This window comes from Chanodichthys erythropterus, chromosome 13, assembly GCF_024489055.1.
Source record: "Chanodichthys erythropterus isolate Z2021 chromosome 13, ASM2448905v1, whole genome shotgun sequence".
NCBI lineage: Eukaryota > Metazoa > Chordata > Actinopteri > Cypriniformes > Xenocyprididae > Chanodichthys > Chanodichthys erythropterus.
This window is the reverse complement of record NC_090233.1, coordinates 48,498,341-48,516,788: the sequence shown is the minus strand read 5'-3', so window position 1 is coordinate 48,516,788 and position 18,448 is coordinate 48,498,341. Positions and strand designations below refer to the sequence as shown.

The 18,448-nt window shown below is 42.5% G+C and overlaps 1 protein-coding gene across 2 annotated transcripts in view; it reads left to right on the top strand.

The window, feature by feature from the left end:
• Window positions 1–18,448, top strand: part of unc5ca (unc-5 netrin receptor Ca) — a 183,950-nt gene that overhangs the window by 121,497 nt on the left and 44,005 nt on the right. For both annotated transcript variants that reach the window (XM_067405889.1, XM_067405888.1), the window contains exon 6: window positions 17,531–17,698. In XM_067405889.1, the coding sequence (XP_067261990.1) occupies window positions 17,531–17,698 (168 nt within the window). The remainder of the gene's footprint in view (window positions 1–17,530; window positions 17,699–18,448) is intronic.

Here is an 18,448-nt window from a genome sequence, read left to right as displayed (position 1 = left end):
TAGTCCCAACACAAATGGTTTAGGTTAACCTAACATTTTGCAAATTTAATTTCATTTAATATAATACAATTGAGTGCAAATGCCAATTAAGTAAATAACTAAAGATTTGTGTTGGTTCAGCTTATTTTATTTAAATAAACTGAGCAAGCAGCTAGAATCTTTTTTTTTTTTTTTGAGTGCAGCTCCACCTGTATACTGTAGATCTGCTATTGGTAATTCATGTATGCTGTATTGTACAGCAGTAGCATGTCTTAGTTGCTCACAGCAAGAGTGTTGTGTATGTATTGTCAATGGCAAGTCCCGTACTTACTCTGCAGCAGCAGCAGCAATCTGACAGCAGCAATAACCATCAGCAGCAGCAATAACTGCAGCAGCAATAACCAACAACAGCAGCAACAGCAATAACAGCAGCAATAACAAACAACAGCAACAATAACAGAAGCAGCAATAATCAACAGCAGCAGCAAGAAACTGCAGCAGCAATAACAGCATCAGCAATAACTAACAGCAGCATCAACAGCAGCAATAACCAACTGTAATATAACAATAACCAACAATAATCAACTGCAGCAGCAATAACCAACATCAGCAGCAATAACGGCAGCGTAGCAGACCTGTTCCACCAAGACCAAACATATCAACATTGTCATATCCAGGGTGCGAACTACGGGGGAGCTACAGTTGGGGGAGCTCGGCTCCCCTGAATAAGACACGGGCTCCCCTGAAAACGTGATTTGTGAAATTTTGAGAGTTGCAAATAATATTGAAAATGTGTTATTTTGAAGTGCAATTCCAGTTTTGTGTAATGTGATCATTGCGGATTATTATGTGTAAAATTGCAAAAATATCATTCATGCATGATGGCAATTTAAACCTAATTCATTCAATAACGATAACTATACATGCTCTTGTCATGAGCATCAAGGTGTGGGGCCGCTGCAATGCAAAAAAAAAACAAGTGAGCTTCCCCAAAGTCCATGGTATAGTTCGAACACTGGTCATATCCATTACCATGCCAAACACTCAGAGTTGTCATGACAGAAATATTTAGTTTGCCTCCATGTAACTGACAACAGAACACATGAACAAGCAAATGTTAATGCTATAATGGGTTTTGAACGTTTAACTATCTACTTTTTAGAACTACACTGTTTGACATTTCTGCTTTGGCTTATCTTTATTCAGTGGTAAATTTAATAATAAATGATGCATCTGTTGTTGATTGGATGTGAAGATGTGGGTGTTGCACTCTAAAGTAGATGCATATGAGCATGAGCTTGCAGCAGAGGCTTTAAGCGGATTAAACATTTGCACATCACCAGAGAGAAGTCCATACATTACGAGGTCAAACAAATGTAAACATTATGCACAGATTCATTGTTCACATTGAAAACTATAATTTAGAAAAAAAGATAGAATTTTCATTTTCATGCAGACCTTAAAAAGAAAAAAAAAAAACACTTTTGTAACCAGTGAATTTATGAGCAATCTGGGAAAGTTGACCACGGTCAATTGGGAGAAGAGCTTTCATAAAATTCATTAAAAAGTTTCTAGCTTGTAATTATAAGTTTGACGAAGACATGAATAAACCTTTTTTTACTTGCTGGAAACTCATAATTACTGTAATTTCGACATGGTGTTAACGCATCATTACAGTGCTTGCAACTTTTTTTTTTCCTTCTGTTCACCACCTTTCCTTTCAGCAATTAATTTAATGAAAACTGCTTGTACAAACTCCATTTACATGTTGTTTTGTAGTTCATTTTCTTAGGTGTGCTATCCTTTTTTCATTATTTTTTATCTTTATACTAAAACTTTATATAGAAATTTAGCATTCAATTTGGTAAAAAAAAAAATAAAAATACTTGCATTGTTAACCCTCTCTACAGCTTGACAGGAAGTGAATAATCTCATTCAGTTTTCCTAGATTTTATATGAGTTATAATGTCACATATATTATTTTAGCACATGTAAAATTATAGCTTGACCTCCTGAGGTGGACAAATGAGATTTTTTGATGGTTAAGCACCACCTTTCACTTCCCCTTTGTTTAAAAACGATCCAAAGCTGACTTTTTAAAAGATTTAAAACTTCATTTGTGGAAAGTCCTTTCACCTCTTTCACCACACCACATTTCCTTCAGGACTCTCCATTGTACTTAATATTCCTCATAATACCAAGTCCAGCTGTGATAAATTGCTATATGGTGTGTTCAAATGTGTTTTACTGGTGATTAATAGTCCTTGATCATGCACAGAAATTTGCAAAAAGCCCTTCAGATTTTCACCGGATTGAAGCTCCCATCATTCAAATCAAAGACCCACACATCACCAGCCTCCTCAGTTTTATTTTTATTAAAATATTTTAATTTGTCTGCATAATACTGCAGATTTTCTCCCAAAATCATTGCAGAAATGCATTTTTTATTTCTAATAGCATACATTTCCTGATAGTATATTTTACCTGTGTTGACCAGGGTTAAACTTGTTTTATTTCAGCTAGTTGCCAAGGAAACATTTCTCATTTTCAGTATCAGGTTAACCTAATGTACTAAAATAAGTAAAACTAAAACTGAAATAAAATTAAAGGTCTCTGGTGTCCCCAGAATGTGTCTGTGAAGTTTCAGCTCAAAATACTCCACAGATAATTTATTATAGCTTGTCAAATTTGCCCCTATTTGGGTGATAGCAAAAACACTGCATTTTTGTGTTTGTCAATTTAAATGCAAATGAGCTGCTGCTCCCGGCCTACTTTCCAGAAGAGGGCGGAGCTTTAACAGCTCAACAACAACAAAGCTGGAGAATCTCACACAGCCAAAATGAGGATTGTCAGTAACGGTGTTCAGCCTTACATTGTTCAAACCGGAGTCGACACTGATGAAGAGACTCAGGAAGAAGTTACAACTTTTAGAATGAAACTGGACGTTTCTGAATGGTTAGTGTATAAATTTATGTAGTTTCTGTGAAGTTGATTCAGCTCATCGACTAGCATGTGTCGTCATGTTAATCTTTTGTGCAAATCCAGCGCTGAATTGATCGTCGTTTGTGAAGCAGTCCGGCGTAAAATGACGGCATGACAACAACACTCTACTACAACAACTTTTCCTCTTCTCTAAAGCAGCACAACACGGCCTCACCCCCTTTGTTGCGTGTTCCCGGGGGCGGGGTTTATGTACATTTTGGGTTTGTGATGTCACCAACCCGGGAAGAAGCTTGTTGTAGTCCCTAAACAGCAAATTCTGTAAAAGAAAATATCTCTCTTTGCATTGAACTTTGAGTGTTGTAACTTTGCAGATGTTGTTTATGATCAAACAGCAACATTACACACTAACTAAAGTTAAAAAAGTCAAATCTTAATCAAGGACCCCTTAAGTAAAAACTTTATTGCATATTTAAAAAACAAAACAAAATTACTAAAACTTTCAAATTATGACAAAAAAGGGAAAATCTAAAAATAAAAAATATTCAAACTATATTCAAACTATTAAGAGAATAAGTATTTCAATGATGCTGACATATTTCCTATTGAAATGCAAAGTTGGAGTGGAATATGTTTTTTTAAATGGTGGTTCTCATAGTGGGGTCTGCGTCCGGACTATAAGTCCTTATATAATGTAATAATAAAATACAGCTGATACACCAATGCAAATTATCTGTTTGTTTTTGTTGTTTTTTTCAACAACTTGCGCTTCACCCGATGCGACATACTGAGGTGCAACTTATTTTCTGAAAAAAAGGTTGGTTTATAAAATTGCGTATTATTGAAAAGTGCATATTTACAGATGGGACTATTTGCAGCAATAAAACAAGCATATTGTGTTCATTACTCCCACCCACAATAACTTTGGGTTTAATCATTGTTATAATTATGAGGGGGTCCTTCATAATAAAAATCTCTACCCCCTCACACACAACAAACACACAGACACACATGAAAACAACTTCTACATGTCAAAATCGCTCGCCACCACCTGCTGATTATCTCTGACAGGATCTCTGTCAGTGTGTGCATGTGTTTTTAGCGTCTGTCACGCATGTCACTGCACTTGCACATGTATCAATTACTCCTGCATCTGTAAAACACTCAGTCAGAGCAGAGAGTCGAGCGAATCTCTCGCACTGCTGAGCTTTTAATGGCTTGTCATCATTTTGAAAGATAGAAAATGGTCTGTTTTAGCATCTGAAACACATAGCCACTCTCTTTCTTGACCTAGATTCCTAAAGCATGAAATCTGTTGTACTCCAAACATTTGCATTTGTGAACTTGGTCTTCAGTGAAGTTGTAATATTTCCGTTTTGTCCTCCAGACAGATGATCTTCTTGCGCTGCTTCGGTGAATATGTGAGAATGTGATGTGCTGGACTAGTTTTGCTCCTGTAAAAATTTCTCTGAAATCTGTGAAAGTTTTAGCATGTTCTGTGTTTTAGCCAACAATCACAGATGAGATTTCTTTAATATCTTGATTGTTTTCTCCATAGATAGCAATGAAATTAAATGAAGAACAACCGGAGAAGTATCTTGAGATAAAATGTTTTTAATGATTTGCTACTTGCTCTTGCTATTCGGTCACAGTTGTTACCGGGGGAGGGGCATTCTTATACTAGAGAGCATTTGATTGGACAGAATTTTGTAGTGCAAGATGAGTCATCAGTGTTTGGTCTGTTTTCCTGTTTTCAACATTGATAATAATCAGAAATGTTCAAATCAGTAATGATGCTGAAAATTCAGTTCCCTTTCAGTCGGTCACGTTCGACGTACGTCAGTAGTGACCGACGAATTGGGATATCGCTTAGAGAGCCCTATCATCTTCGTGTAAACTAAAACAAGCCAATGGAATTGGCGTGCGATATTTGCATAATGCGCACCGCCCCCGTCAGGTCTATATAAATAGGAAGCAGATGCAATCGCACTCTGTCTTTCGCTTCGGAGCCATTCACTGGTGTCCTGTTTAGAAGACTCCTTTCTTCGTTTGTTTATTCTAAAACTTTGCCTAAACAGAAGAGGATTTACAGCGAGCTTTCAGTGCTGGTGAAAGGGCACGTTCAGCGAGGTCGCGAGTCTCCGAGGAGCTGAGCTATAAGCTCGAAAACTGCTGTTTTCACAGCAACACAAAGAGTGTGTGCGTGTGTAGCGATTTGGGCCGGTTCCTCGGTGTGTCAGGGAGTGGTGTACCTGACACATCGCGTCGCTCCCTGGGTGCTTCAGCACGAGTGAGTTGACTTCCCCTTCTAAAAGAGCTTTACAGACGAACCCTGACAGTATGTCATTTCGTCTGTGCGTTACTGGGTGCGGTCGTTCCCTGGTCCCTGCTGATGGGCACAATCGCTGCATCTCGTGTTTGGGCATTCTGCACGCTGAAGCAGCTTTTGTGGATGGTTCATGTTCCCATTGCGGGAACATGACTATCGCGGTGCTGAGGTCGAGGCTCTCCTTCCTGAAGTCTCAGGAAGCGGGGGTCCCCTCTCCTATGCCGCGTACGACCGTTTTTTCCGGCCCCGGGAACCGGAATGATGGTACGGCGCTGTATAGGAAGGGTGACCTGAGGATTACGGTCAGGGCTTCCCCGCCGAGCGGAAACGCTCCTCGGGCCCCTGCCGCCTCATCAGCACCGCAACCCAACGTGCCACCGTTGGTTTCCGCTGGGCCTTCTACGGACTGTCCAGCCGTTACCTTTGGTGTGCCGGCGGCGGATCGGATGTCGATCGCTGCATCGGAAGGTGAGCCTGAGTCCTCGGGGGAGGAAGATTCGGACGCGCTGCCGCCCGGGACGGTAGCGTTGCCCGAGTCGGATCCCGAGCTCATGGCTGTGGTTGGACGATTGGTGGGGGGGGGGGGGGGGGGGGTCGCGCTGGTCAAATCCAGCGTCCCGCCCCAATGCCTTTCTTCCCGGAAGTACACGATGAGGTGACCAGGTCTTGGCAAGCTCTGTATGGGGCTCGTACAGGGCCTGGTCCCTCGTCCGCCTTCACCTCCCTGGATGGCGGGGAAGCCAGGGGATACGCGAGGATCCCGCCAGTCGAGCGGTCTGTTGCGATGCAGTTGTGTCCAACGGCCACTGGCTGGCGCGGTGAGCCGCGTCTCCCGTCCCAGGCCTGTGAGTTCGCAGCCGGTCTGAATGAGAAATCTTACAGTGCCTGTGGGCAGGCTGCCTCTGCCCTGCACGCGATGGCCCTTTTGCAGGTCTATCAGGCAAAAGCGCTGTCGCAGATGCCCCAGGAAGGTCCTGACCAACAGCTGCTTGGGGAGCTGCGCGCTGCCACTGACCTTGCCCTCCGGGCAACGAAGGTGACAGCGCGTTCTGTTGGCCAGGCGATGTCTACTCTGGTAGTCCAGCAACGCCACCTCTGGCTGACCTTGGTAGACATGAGGGACACCGACAAACATCGGTTCCTGGATTCCCCCGTGTCTCCGGTCGGCCTTTTCGGCGACGCGGTGGAGAGCTGTGCCCAACAGTTCTCCGCTGCACAGAAGCAGGCTGAGGCTATCAGACATGTCATGCCACGGCGGTCCGCTGCTGCCTCCACCCAGCCGCCCGTGGCTCAGCCTCAGCCCGCTCGTCGCCGAGGGCGCCCGCCTGCGTCTTCCTCCGCCCCTGCTAAGTTGGCAAAGCAGCAGCCTACACCAGCCAAACAGCAGGGTGCCGGTCGTGGACGTGGTGCCCAGCCCGTCTCTGCCAGCCAGGTGGCAAGCGGTCGGGGAAAACTCGGCCCTGAGACGGGCGACCTGGAGCGGAAGGTTCCTGCCCTTTGGGAGAGTATTCCATCTGCTCTCCCTCCCCCGGAGGAGGGCCGAGAGGGATTTTGTGGCGACTGTCCATCTACCGCCGCTGGCTCTCCGGAGTCCAGCGGTACCCACTTTGCCACAAAAAGAGCAGTTTCCTCAAACTCCAGGTCACAACAAGGGGTGTCTGCCAGTGTGCCAGGCTCCGCCTCGCCGCTGACAGCTCCCTCCCCATTCGCCAGCAGGCGGCAGTGTGATGGTGCAGACCGCGTCCCGTGCGCCGTCTCCCATGCACACTGCTGCCTCGCAGAGTCCGACCCCACTCCAGGCCGCTCCCAAGCCGTCCGAGTCGGGTCCCTCTCTGCCTTGCTGCCCCAACCCCGGTGCGTCTGTGGTGCCTTTGGTCCCGCTGGCTCAGTGTCTGGAAGCGTGGATAGCGCTCCCCAGCCTGTCCAAATGGCTCATTCGTACTATCAGACTCGGCTATGCGATTCAGTTCGCCCGGCGTCCCCCGGTCTTCAGGGCTGTCCACTTCACTCAGGTGTCGTTGGACAGTGCACCTGTTCTCCGGGTGGAGATTGCTGTCCTCCTGGCGAAGGATACAATCAAGCCGGTCCTTCCAGCCGATATGAAGTCGGGGTTCTACAGCCCCTACTTCATTGTACCGAAAAAGGGCGGTGGGCGCACAGACTGCGCGTCTCACCGAAGCGCGTCCAGTCGGTGTTGAACTGCCTGAGCACGCTCAAGCGCAGGACAGCGGCTCCACTGAAAGATTTTCAGAGGCTCCTGGGGCATATGGCATCTGCAGCCGCGGTAACGCCGCTCGGATTGCTTCATATGAGACCGCTTCAACACTGGCTCCGCGGCCGGGTCCCGAGATGGGCGTGGCAGTGCGGCACGCTCCGTGTCCCCGTGACACCGAGCTGCCGTCGCACCCTTGTCCGGTGGTTGGACCCTTCGTTCCTGTGGGCCGGAGTACCCCTCGAACGAGTGTCCAGGCATGCTGTGGTCTCCACAGATGCCTCTGCCACGGGATGGGGGGCCACGTACAACGGGCATGCAGTGACAGGTCTTTGGACGGGGCCTCAGCTGCATTGGCATAACAATTGCTTCGAGTTGCTAGCGGTTCGTCTTGCGCTGGCCCGCTTCAAGAAGCTGTTGTCAGGCAAGCACATTCTAGTCCGCTCACACAGCACTGCGGCCGTTGCGTACATCAACCGTCAAGGTGGTCTACGCTTCCGTCGCATGTCGCAACTCGCCCGCCATCTCTTGTTGTGGAGTCAGAAGGGTCTGAGGTCCCTTCGGGCCACTCGTGTCTCAGGTGTGCTCAACCGTGCAGCCAACGAGCTGTCATGGCAGCATCCACTTGCGGGCGAGTGGCGGCTCCACCCCCAGGCGGTCCAGCTGATTTGGCAGCATTTCGGCGAGGCCCAGGTTGTCCTGTTTGCCTCCCCGGAAACTGCCCTCTGCCAGTGGTTTTATTCCCTGCCCGGCGGCACGCTCGGCACGGATGCCCTGGCACACAGCTGGCCCCCGGGTCTGCGCAAATATGCGTTTCCCCCAGTGAGCCTTCTTGCACAACTCATGTGCAAGGTCAGGGAGGACGGGGAGCAGGTTCTGTTAGTGGCTCCGTACTGGCCCACTCGGACCTGGTTCTCAGACCTCATTCTCCTCGCGACAGCACCTCCCTGGCCGATTACTCTGAGGAAGGACCCCCTGACTCAGAGACGGGGCACCCTGTGGCACCCGCGTCCCGATCTGTGGAACCTCCACGTGTGGTCCCTGGACGGGATGCGGAGGTTCTGAGTGATCTCCCGCAAGCGGTCGTAGACACCATCACTTTCGCTAGAGCTCCTTCCACTAGGAATTTCTATGCGTTGAAGTGGAACCTGTTCGTCGAATGGTGCGCCTCTCGCCGAGAGGACCCCCGATCATGTTCGGTCGGATCCGTGCTTTCCTTTCTGCAAGATGGGTTGGAGTGAAGGCTGTCTCCCTCCACCCTCAAGGTGTATGTTGCCGCTATTGCCGCACATCACCATGCAGTTGAGGGTAAGTCCCTGGGGAAACACGATCTGATCGTCAGATTCCTGAGGGGGGCCAGGAGACTGAATCCTCCTCGCCCTTCCTCCGTACCCTCTTGGGATTTGACCCTGGTTCTCACAGCTCTCCGGGGTCATCCCTTTGAACCTTTGCAATCAGTCAACCTGAAACTAATGTCTCTTAAGACGGTTCTTCTGGTTGCATTGGCTTCCCTGAAGAGGGTAGGGGATCTGCATGCATGTTCGGTCGACGAAACGTGCCTAGAATTCGGGCCCGGTGATTCTCACGTCATCCTGAGACCCCGGCCTGGATACGTGCCCAAGGTTCCTACCACTCCCTTCAGAGATCAGGTAGTGAACCTGCAAGTGCTGCCCTCGGAGGAGGCAGACCCAGCCCTAGCTTTGCTCTGTCCCGTCCACGCTCTGCGCGTTTACGTGGACAGAACGCGAAGCTTCAGGACCTCAGATCAGCTCTTCATCTGTTACGGAGGCCAGCAGAAGGGAAAGGCTGTCTCCAAGCAGAGGATGGCCCACTGGATAGTGGATGCCATCGCCTTGGCGTACGAATCCCAGGGCGTGCCTTGCCCGCTCGGGTTGAGAGCCCACTCCACCAGAGCCACTGGCCGGATACGTGCATACTTCACTCCAGTCGTGTTCCCCGCTTGGCGAACCCTGTCGAGTTCCTCCGCCTCCCCCTTCGGCTCGGACATTGCGGAGTGTCTGATGCCAGGCCTACATCTGTCGCTGACGCTGTCTGTTGGCTGGGGCCCATATGTCGTGACCCCTCTACGTGAGCGGTCCCATATGTGTAATTATCCACGGTTTAAAACTCCCTACAGGCCGAGTCCGTGTCTTTCCCTTAGCAGAGCCAGCTCTGCTGTCACCTGTAAGATGAGTCTCCCCCTACCAGGTGGAGCCATCCCAGGGACTCCATATGCGTACTGCCCCCCGGGCCAGTCCATATGTGTATTCCCACGTAAACTCCTCACCCATTGGGTAGGTAGTGGTCTCCGCAGCGTCCCTTACGGGTTCGCTTCCCCAGTGTGTCTAGTTTACTTAGTGGGTAGTGGTTAGACAGCAGTAGACTCTCTCGGTGTAAGCTCGCCCCCTTCACCGCCAGCCGGTGCTATGGGTGGCTGAGCTTGTGCTGGGCACTGGAAGGGGTTTCGTAACTGTGGCGCTTTAGTTGGGATCCCAATTCGTCGGTCACTACTGACGTACGTCGAACGTGACCGACTGAAAGGGAACGTCTCGGTTACGTATGTAACCCTCGTTCCCTGAAGGAGGGAACGGAGACGTATGTCCCGTCGCCACAGTTTCTGTACCCTCGCTGTAGTGCGGACACCAGTTGTCTCCTCAGCGAAAAACAGAGTGCGATTACATCTGCTTCCTATTTATATAGACCTGACGGGGGCGGTGCGCATTATGCAAATATCGCACGCCAATTCCATTGGCTTGTTTTAGTTTACACGAAGATGATAGGGCTCTCTAAGCGATATCCCAATTCGTCGGTCACTACTGACGTACGTCTCCGTTCCCTCCTTCAGGGAACGAGGGTTACATACGTAACCGAGACGCTTTACAATCACAGGAATAAATTACATTTTAAAATATATTTTAGGCTGTTTTAAATTGTTATAATATTTCACAATATTACTGCATTTTTAATAAAATAAATGCAGCCTTGGTGAGCATAGAGACTTCTTTCAAAAACATTACTGACCCCAAACTTCTGAATTGTAGCGTATATCTGCTTGTCTATCTTTTAGTGTATCTCTTTAAACTTCTTAAAGGGATAGTTTCCTCAAAAATGAAAATTCTGTCATCATTTACTCACCCTCAAGTTGTTACAAACCTGTGTGAATTTCTTTCTTCTTCTGAACATAAAAGATATTTTGAAGAATGTTGGTAACTAAAAAGTTGATGGGCCCCATTCTGTAAACCCTAACACCAAAATAATTAATTGGTTTGAGTAGGACAAACTTAAATTAAACAAATTAGTTCAATCAAATGAACTTTTATGAGTATTTAGCACTTTCTTTTTATTTCAAGTTCACAGAACTGATATATTTTAAGCAAACTGAATTGAATTAGAATAGTCAAACATTTCAAGTTAAAAACAATTAAAATGAGTACAAAATAGAAAGTTGCCAGTTCTGTATACTTAAACTTTGAATTTCTTAACTTAAAAATTTTGAAGCAACTGATTGCCTCAATTTTTTTTGAGTTTTACCAGCTTATTTGGCTTTGCAGCGTTAACTTCCATAGTATGAAAAAAAAAAAAATACTATGGAAGTCAATGGGGCCTATCAACTTTTTGGTTTCTGACATTCAAAATATCTTCTTTTGTGTTTAGCAGAAGAAAGAACCGCATACAGGTTTGGAACAACTTGAGGGTGAGTAAATGATGACAGCATTTTCATTTTTGGGTGAACTATCCCTTTAAGTTAAAAAAAAGAAAAGCTTTTCAACATTTGAACAGACCTTTGTCAGGCCAACATTGAAGGACTGTCTCAATAACCTTTGCTTTTCTACATAAAAAATCACTTGATTTGAATTTAAATTAATTTAATTCTACTTTTATTCTAGTGTGAATTGCAAATCTGTTTGCTACTGTTTGCTGGCATTCTCAATGGTATATACTTGGATATGATCAAATTGACTGGGTTTTACCTTTACAAATCAGTGTAATGGTTCTTAGATTGCTTGTTAGGCTGCATCAATGTGAGAAAGAGCAGTGCTTTTTGCAGGCTTTTGGCTGCTTTGGTGTCCTTCCCTGTTTTCATTGGTAATCTTCACTGATTAAAGGTCTCTCAAATGGAGACTGTGTGGGCATGCCTTAGATAGTATCTGATGCTAAGAAATTATTCTTCTCTAGTGCTTGTTCCCGTCATCCTCTCCTCCTCATCAAAGTGGATTTAGTGAGTCAGTGTTTTGGGGTTTGGTCTTTCATGAGCGATGTCACGCTTGAGATCAGCTTGCTAATACTGGGCGAAGAGTTAGCTTTGGCTTCAAAAAACAAGTGTGTCAGTGTGTGTGATTTGTTACTGTGGGTTTTAAGCTGTGTAGTATTTAGTGGTGTTTGCTAAACCATCATTGTTGCTCTTACTTGGAACTTTTAACAATTTAAAGGTGCCATCGAATTGAAAATTGAATTTGCCTCGGCATAGTTGAATAACAAGAGTTCAGTACATGGAAATGACATACAGTGAGTCTCAAACTCCATTGTTTCCTCCTTCTTATATAAATCTCATTTGTTTAAAAGACCTCCGAAGAACAGGCGAATCTCAACATAACACCGACTGTTACGTAACAGTCGGTATTATTAATATGTACGCCCCCAATATTTGCATATGCCAGCCCATGTTCAAGGCATTACACAAGGGCAGCCAGTATTAATGTCTGGATCTGCACAGCCAGTCATCAGACTAGGTAAGCAAGCAAGGACAACAGCGAAAAATGGCAGATGGAGCAATAATAACTGACCTGATCCATGATAATATGATATTTTTAGTGATATTTGTAAATTGTCTTTCTAAATGTTTTATTAGCATGTTGCTAATGTACTGTTAAATGTGGTTAAAGTTACCATTGTTTCTTACTGTATTCAAGGAGACAAGAGCCGTCGCTATTTTCATTTTTAAACACTTGCAGTCTGTATAATTCATAAACACAACTTCATTCTTTATAAATCTCTCCAACAGTGTAGCATTAGCCGTTAGCCACGGAGCATACCCTCAAACTCATTCAGAATCAAATGTAAACATCCAAATAAATACTGTACATACGCGATTAGACATGCTGCATGACGAACACTTTGTAAAGATCCATTTGAGGGTTATATTAGCTGTGTGAATTTTTTAAATGCACTGTATTATTGTCGAGAGCTGAGACGGAGAGCTGCACGATTTAAAGTGGCCACAGCCTGAATTGGTGCATAGTTAATGATGCCCCAAAACAGGCAGTTAAAAAAAATAATTAAAAAAAAATCTATGGGGTATTTTGAGCTGAAACTTCACAGACACATTCAGGGGACACCTTAGACTTATATTACATCTTGTAAAAAAACGTCCGATGGCAACTTTAACACATCAACTTAAACTTATTTTATTTCAGTTAGTTAGCAGAAACACTCTAGCAACCATTTAGAACACCATAGGATTGCAGTGGCAAGTTTTGCATGGGTGAGAGTCACACATTTACTTGAGAAAATGTAAAAATCTAGACTGTGGTTGAAACTTTTTTAATTCTCAGTGAAAGAGAGACAGAGCTCCTCAAATGATGGTGCTGGAATGAGTCCTACTCTTTTGGCTGTTTGGCCTCATAACTATGAAATGAGAAAGATGGGAAGGAAAGGGAGGAATCTACTTACAGCTAATCTACTCCCTCAGATGAACCCAAAGTCACACACACACAGCTGTGGAAAGTGTGTGAGGGGAGTGCGGTAAGTTAATAGCTGCAGAGGGAGTGACACAGTTTAAGAGTTTAAGAGCTTCTGTGCCTTTCTCCGGAAGACTTAGATGGGAAGAGCATCACCTCTCAACAACAGAACAGTTAAACACTCGATCTGTCAGTGTGTGTGTGTGTGTGTGTGTGTGTGTGTGTGTGTGTGTGTGTGTGTGTGTGTGTGTGTGTGTGTGTGTGTGTGTGTGTGTGCGTGAAGGTAATAGGATCCGTCTTTTGGAAAATAAACTCTCACATACCAAACACAGCTGCTCACTGCACACACCGCAGAAATACAATTTTCTTATTCAGTATTTTTGTCTTGTTTTCCAAATATCATCCTTAACATTCTTAAACATTCTTGCAAAATGACTTAAGACATTAAGTCTTGTTTTCTGAAAATTTTATAAAAAATAAGTGAGTTTATATACTTAAAGCAAGAAAAAAAATATGGCGTTGGTGTCTGAAAAATAAACTTAATTTAAAGGGAAGACAAGTTATTTTTTTTTTACACCATTGCCATTAATTTAACAGTATTTAGTAAATTATATATATTATAATTGTATGTATATATATTTTTAATTGTATTTTATATATATATATATATATATATATATATATATATATATATATATATATATATATATATATATATAAAATATTGATTTGAATGGTATGTATATATATTTTTAATTGTATTATTTATATATATATATATATATAATATTGATTTTAATTGTATGTATATATATTTTTAATTGTATTTTATATATATATATATATATATATATATATATATATATATATATATATATATATATATATATATAATATTGATTTTAATTGTATGTATATATATTTTTAATTGTATTATTTATATATATAAATATATAATATTGATTTTAATTGTACGTATATATATTTTTAATTGTATTATTTATGTATATAATATTGATTTTAATTGTATGTATATATATTTTTAATTGTATTATTTATATATATAATATTGATTTTAATTGTATGTATATATATTTTTAATTGTGTTATAAAATATGTATGTATTTATTGTTTGTCTTGTATTACTTCATCTGCAAGGCAAACAGCGTGCAATGCATGAAAAATGAAAAATCATTCCTTGACTAGTAATAAGAATACAGAAAGTTTTTTATTAGGGCCCAAGCGAAAATTCGCGCAGGGCCCTCTTGTTCTTCTAAGGATTATTAGGGCCCAAGCGAAAATTCGCGCAGGGCCCTCTTGTTCTTCTAAGGATTATTAGGGCCCAAGCGAAAATTCGCGCAGGGCCCTCTTGTTCTTCTAAGGATTATTAGGGCCCAAGCGAAAATTCGCGCAGGGCCCTCTTGTTCTTCTAAGGATTATTATTTTATTTTTTTTCCGTCTTCCGGGGCTTTTTGGGGGCCTTAACATGCTCAAAAACTCTTGAAAATTGGCACACACATTGGAATCCGCGGCCATTAGGACGCCGGAGAGGCTGGTACCCGGGCGTGGCAGGGGGGCTTGACAGCGCCCCCTTGAAAAAAGTCTGAAAATTTGGTCCATATATTAAACATGCTTGCACGTATTAGTATGAAACTCGGTACACATATAGACCTCATCGGGCCGAACAACTTTCGCGCTCTAAGTTAATCGCCACGCCAACAGGAAGTCAGCTATTAAGGGTTGTTTGAAAAACGCATGCTCTGGAATTTGATATACTCCTCCTAGACGATTAATCCGATCGCCACCAAACTCGGTCAGCATGAAGTCAAGACACTGATGATTAAAAATTGCCAGGGGATTTTTGATATCTCGAACGGTTTGGCCGTGGCGAGGCAACGAATTTATGGCGAGAAAAAGGAAACAGGAAATGTGTTATAACGTCTTAATACATATATTGATCTTTATGAAACTTCACGAGTGCGTTCGTTATAGGAGTCTGATCACATGGATGTGACTATTGTGAGTCAAAGTTATAGCGCCACCAACTGGCAGCAGGAAGTGTATCACTTTTTGAAATGTTTTGAGATCACCCTCTTATTTTTACCTGATTTGCTTCAAACTTCATCAGTGTAATGTCAATACACAGCAGATGTAGACCTATGACAGGATTTTTGATATTTGAAATATTGTTGCCATGGCAACAGGTCAAACTGTAATAATATTCTTGAGTGTTTTTGAGGCTCTTAACATGCTTCAAATTGCACGAAACTCGACACACACATCAATATTGTCAACCAGTAGACATGGACAAAGCCATAGAAATGGGCGTGGTGGAGGGGCTCAGTAGCGCCACCTTTTGACAAAAGTGGGGGGGTTAGTTTTTCCTACAGTCACCAAACTCGGTACACATATTATTCTCATCAAGCCGGACAATTTTCTAATTTACATTCATTAGCTCCGACCAACAGGAAGTCAGCTATTTTGGTTTGAATGTTAATTTTTTTTAAAAAAAAGGCTATGAATTTTATACTACTACTCCTACAGGGTTTATCCAATTTACACCAAGCTTTTTTTAACTTGTTGCGAACACATTGAAGTTGTTTAATTGCAAACGGATTTTGGATATCTCAAACGGTTTGGCCGTGGCGAGGCAACGAATTTATGGCGAGAAAAGGAAACAGGAAATGTGTTATAACTTCTGCATACATTGATTGATGTTTATGAAACTTCAGGAGTGTGTTGGTTGTAGTAGTCTGATCACATGGATGTAACTATTGTGAGTCAAAGTTATAGCGCCACCAAATGGCAGCAAGAAGTGTATCACTTTTAAAATGCTTTGAGATCACCCTCTTATTTTTACCTGATTTGCTTCAAACTTCATCAGTGTAATGTCAATACACAGCAGATGTAGACCTATGACAGGATTTTTGATATTTGAAATATTGTTGCCATGGCAACAGGTCAAACTGTAATAATATTCTTGAGTGTTTTTGAGGCTCTTAACATGCTTCAAATTGCATGAAACTCGACACACACATCAATATTGTCAACCAGTAGACATGGACAAAGCCATAGAAATGGGCGTGGTGGAGGGGCTCAGTAGCGCCACCTTTTGACAAAAGTGGGGGGGTTAGTTTTTCCTACAGTCACCAAACTCGGTACACATATTATTCTCATCAAGCCGGACAATTTTCTAATTTACATTCATTAGCTCCGACCAACAGGAAGTCAGCTATTTTGGTTTGAATGTTAATTATTTGAAAAACAGGCTATGAATTTTATACTACTACTCCTACAGGGTTTATCCAATTTACACCAAGCTTTTTTTAACTTGTTGCTAACATATTGAAGTTGTTTAATTGCAAACGGATTTTGGATATCTCAAACGGTTTGGCCGTGGCGAGGCAACGAATTTATGGCAAGAAAAGGGAAACAAAGTGTTATAACTGCTGCATACATTAATTGATTTTGATGAAACTTTGGCTTAGTCTTCGTTGTACAAGGCTGATCACATGGATTTGACTATTGTGATTCAAAGTCATAGCGCCACCAACTGGAAGCAGAAAATGTGTCACTTTCAGCATACATTGAGATCACCCTCTTATTTTTACCTGATTTGCTTCAAAATTCATCAGAATAATGTTAAAACTTGGCACATGTAATCCTTTGAAAATGGGCAGGGAGGAGGGGCTCTATAGCGGCACCTTGTAGTGCAGTAAATGTGGAGTGAATTTGACATAGTCCTTTGATGTTTAACCGTTTTAAGTGCCTATTGCCCGCTGTGCACAGTTGCCCTGAAGCCACCGGGGTGGCGGTGCCACCGGGCTTGGGCCCGCCATCGCTGCTCGCAGCTATATTTACATTTATATTTATTCTTTTAGCAGACAGGAACTTTCAAGGTGACTTTGAAAAGATGCAAAATTCATTGAAAATATCTGCGATAAATCATATGGAGTCAACAATATTAACATTGCCACAATACCACAAAATAAGTGCAAAACAATACAGAGAAAGAGTTGCTTTATTTTAAACAACAGAAAGTTGTGAAAAGCGTTTACAGAGGAGCCGTGTTTCCAGACAGATAAACCCCAGCTTTTTATAGAAAAATTCAATTAAACTCTTGGAAATCAGCATTAAAAGGAATATTACCTGGACTGACTGACTATATATGAGTAAGGGATAGTGTCGTTCATTATCGCAAAATAATGAGTTTATTTTGCAGCGTAATATTACCGTGCACATAACACAGCTCCTTACCAAATAAAAAAGAAAATAGACATGAAATATTGATTTGGGTTGATATTATTATGTGAGAAGAACGTGAGTGTGTAATGAAATGAGAGACATGAATCTAGCACAGATATGATTGTGTCTGTGTGTTTGTTTCCATAGTGAACGGAGGCTGGTCCACATGGACAGAGTGGTCGATGTGTAACAGTCTCTGTGGGCAGGGCCTTCAGAAACGGACCCGTAGCTGCACCAATCCCGCGCCTCTGAACGGGGGATCGCCGTGTGATGGACAGGCCATCCAAAAACTCACCTGCACCTCAGTGTGCACAGGTACAACTCTAGATCAATGATGCCACGTTTAATTTGACATGAACAGAAATAAGGCTGTGAGGGACAGAAATGCATTTATGAACCTAGGTGTTGACAATTCAACTGAGACAAAACATATATCACTTTGACCATCACCCATAATTCTGCATTAAAAAGTCCTCTATATGAGATTGTGTTCAACATGGCTTACAAAAGTGGTGAAACTAAAAACTTAGTGTAGTTTGTAAAGGAAAGATGTGCAACTCTCCCAAAATTTGTCATTGTAAAGATTATATTCTTTGAAGTATAACAATTATAGTAAAAAATAATATTTTTTTTTAATATTACTTAATCACTGCGTTAAATTATTTCTATTTTACCTTAATTAATCTCTGTTATGTGCATATGGCATCATTGACTATATAGTGACATATTAAACAGTATCAAAAAAATTATCCATACATTTTTTTTATATGACATCACAATCATCACAAGAGTGCTATTTATATTAGCTTTTATTTTTCTATTTTCAGTTTATTTTAGTTTAGGTTTTGTTTTTTATATTTCTAGCTTTAATTTATTTTATTTCTTTTGTGTACTACAGCTTAAGCTTATTATATTTAGTTGACAAGGAAACATTTCTGATTTTTATTAAAGTTTAAGTTAAAAAAAAAAAATCCATCTAATATTTTATTTTATTTCCGCTTTATTTTGAATAATAGTTTCAGTTATAATTAAAATAATTTCCATGTAATATTTCATTTTATTTCA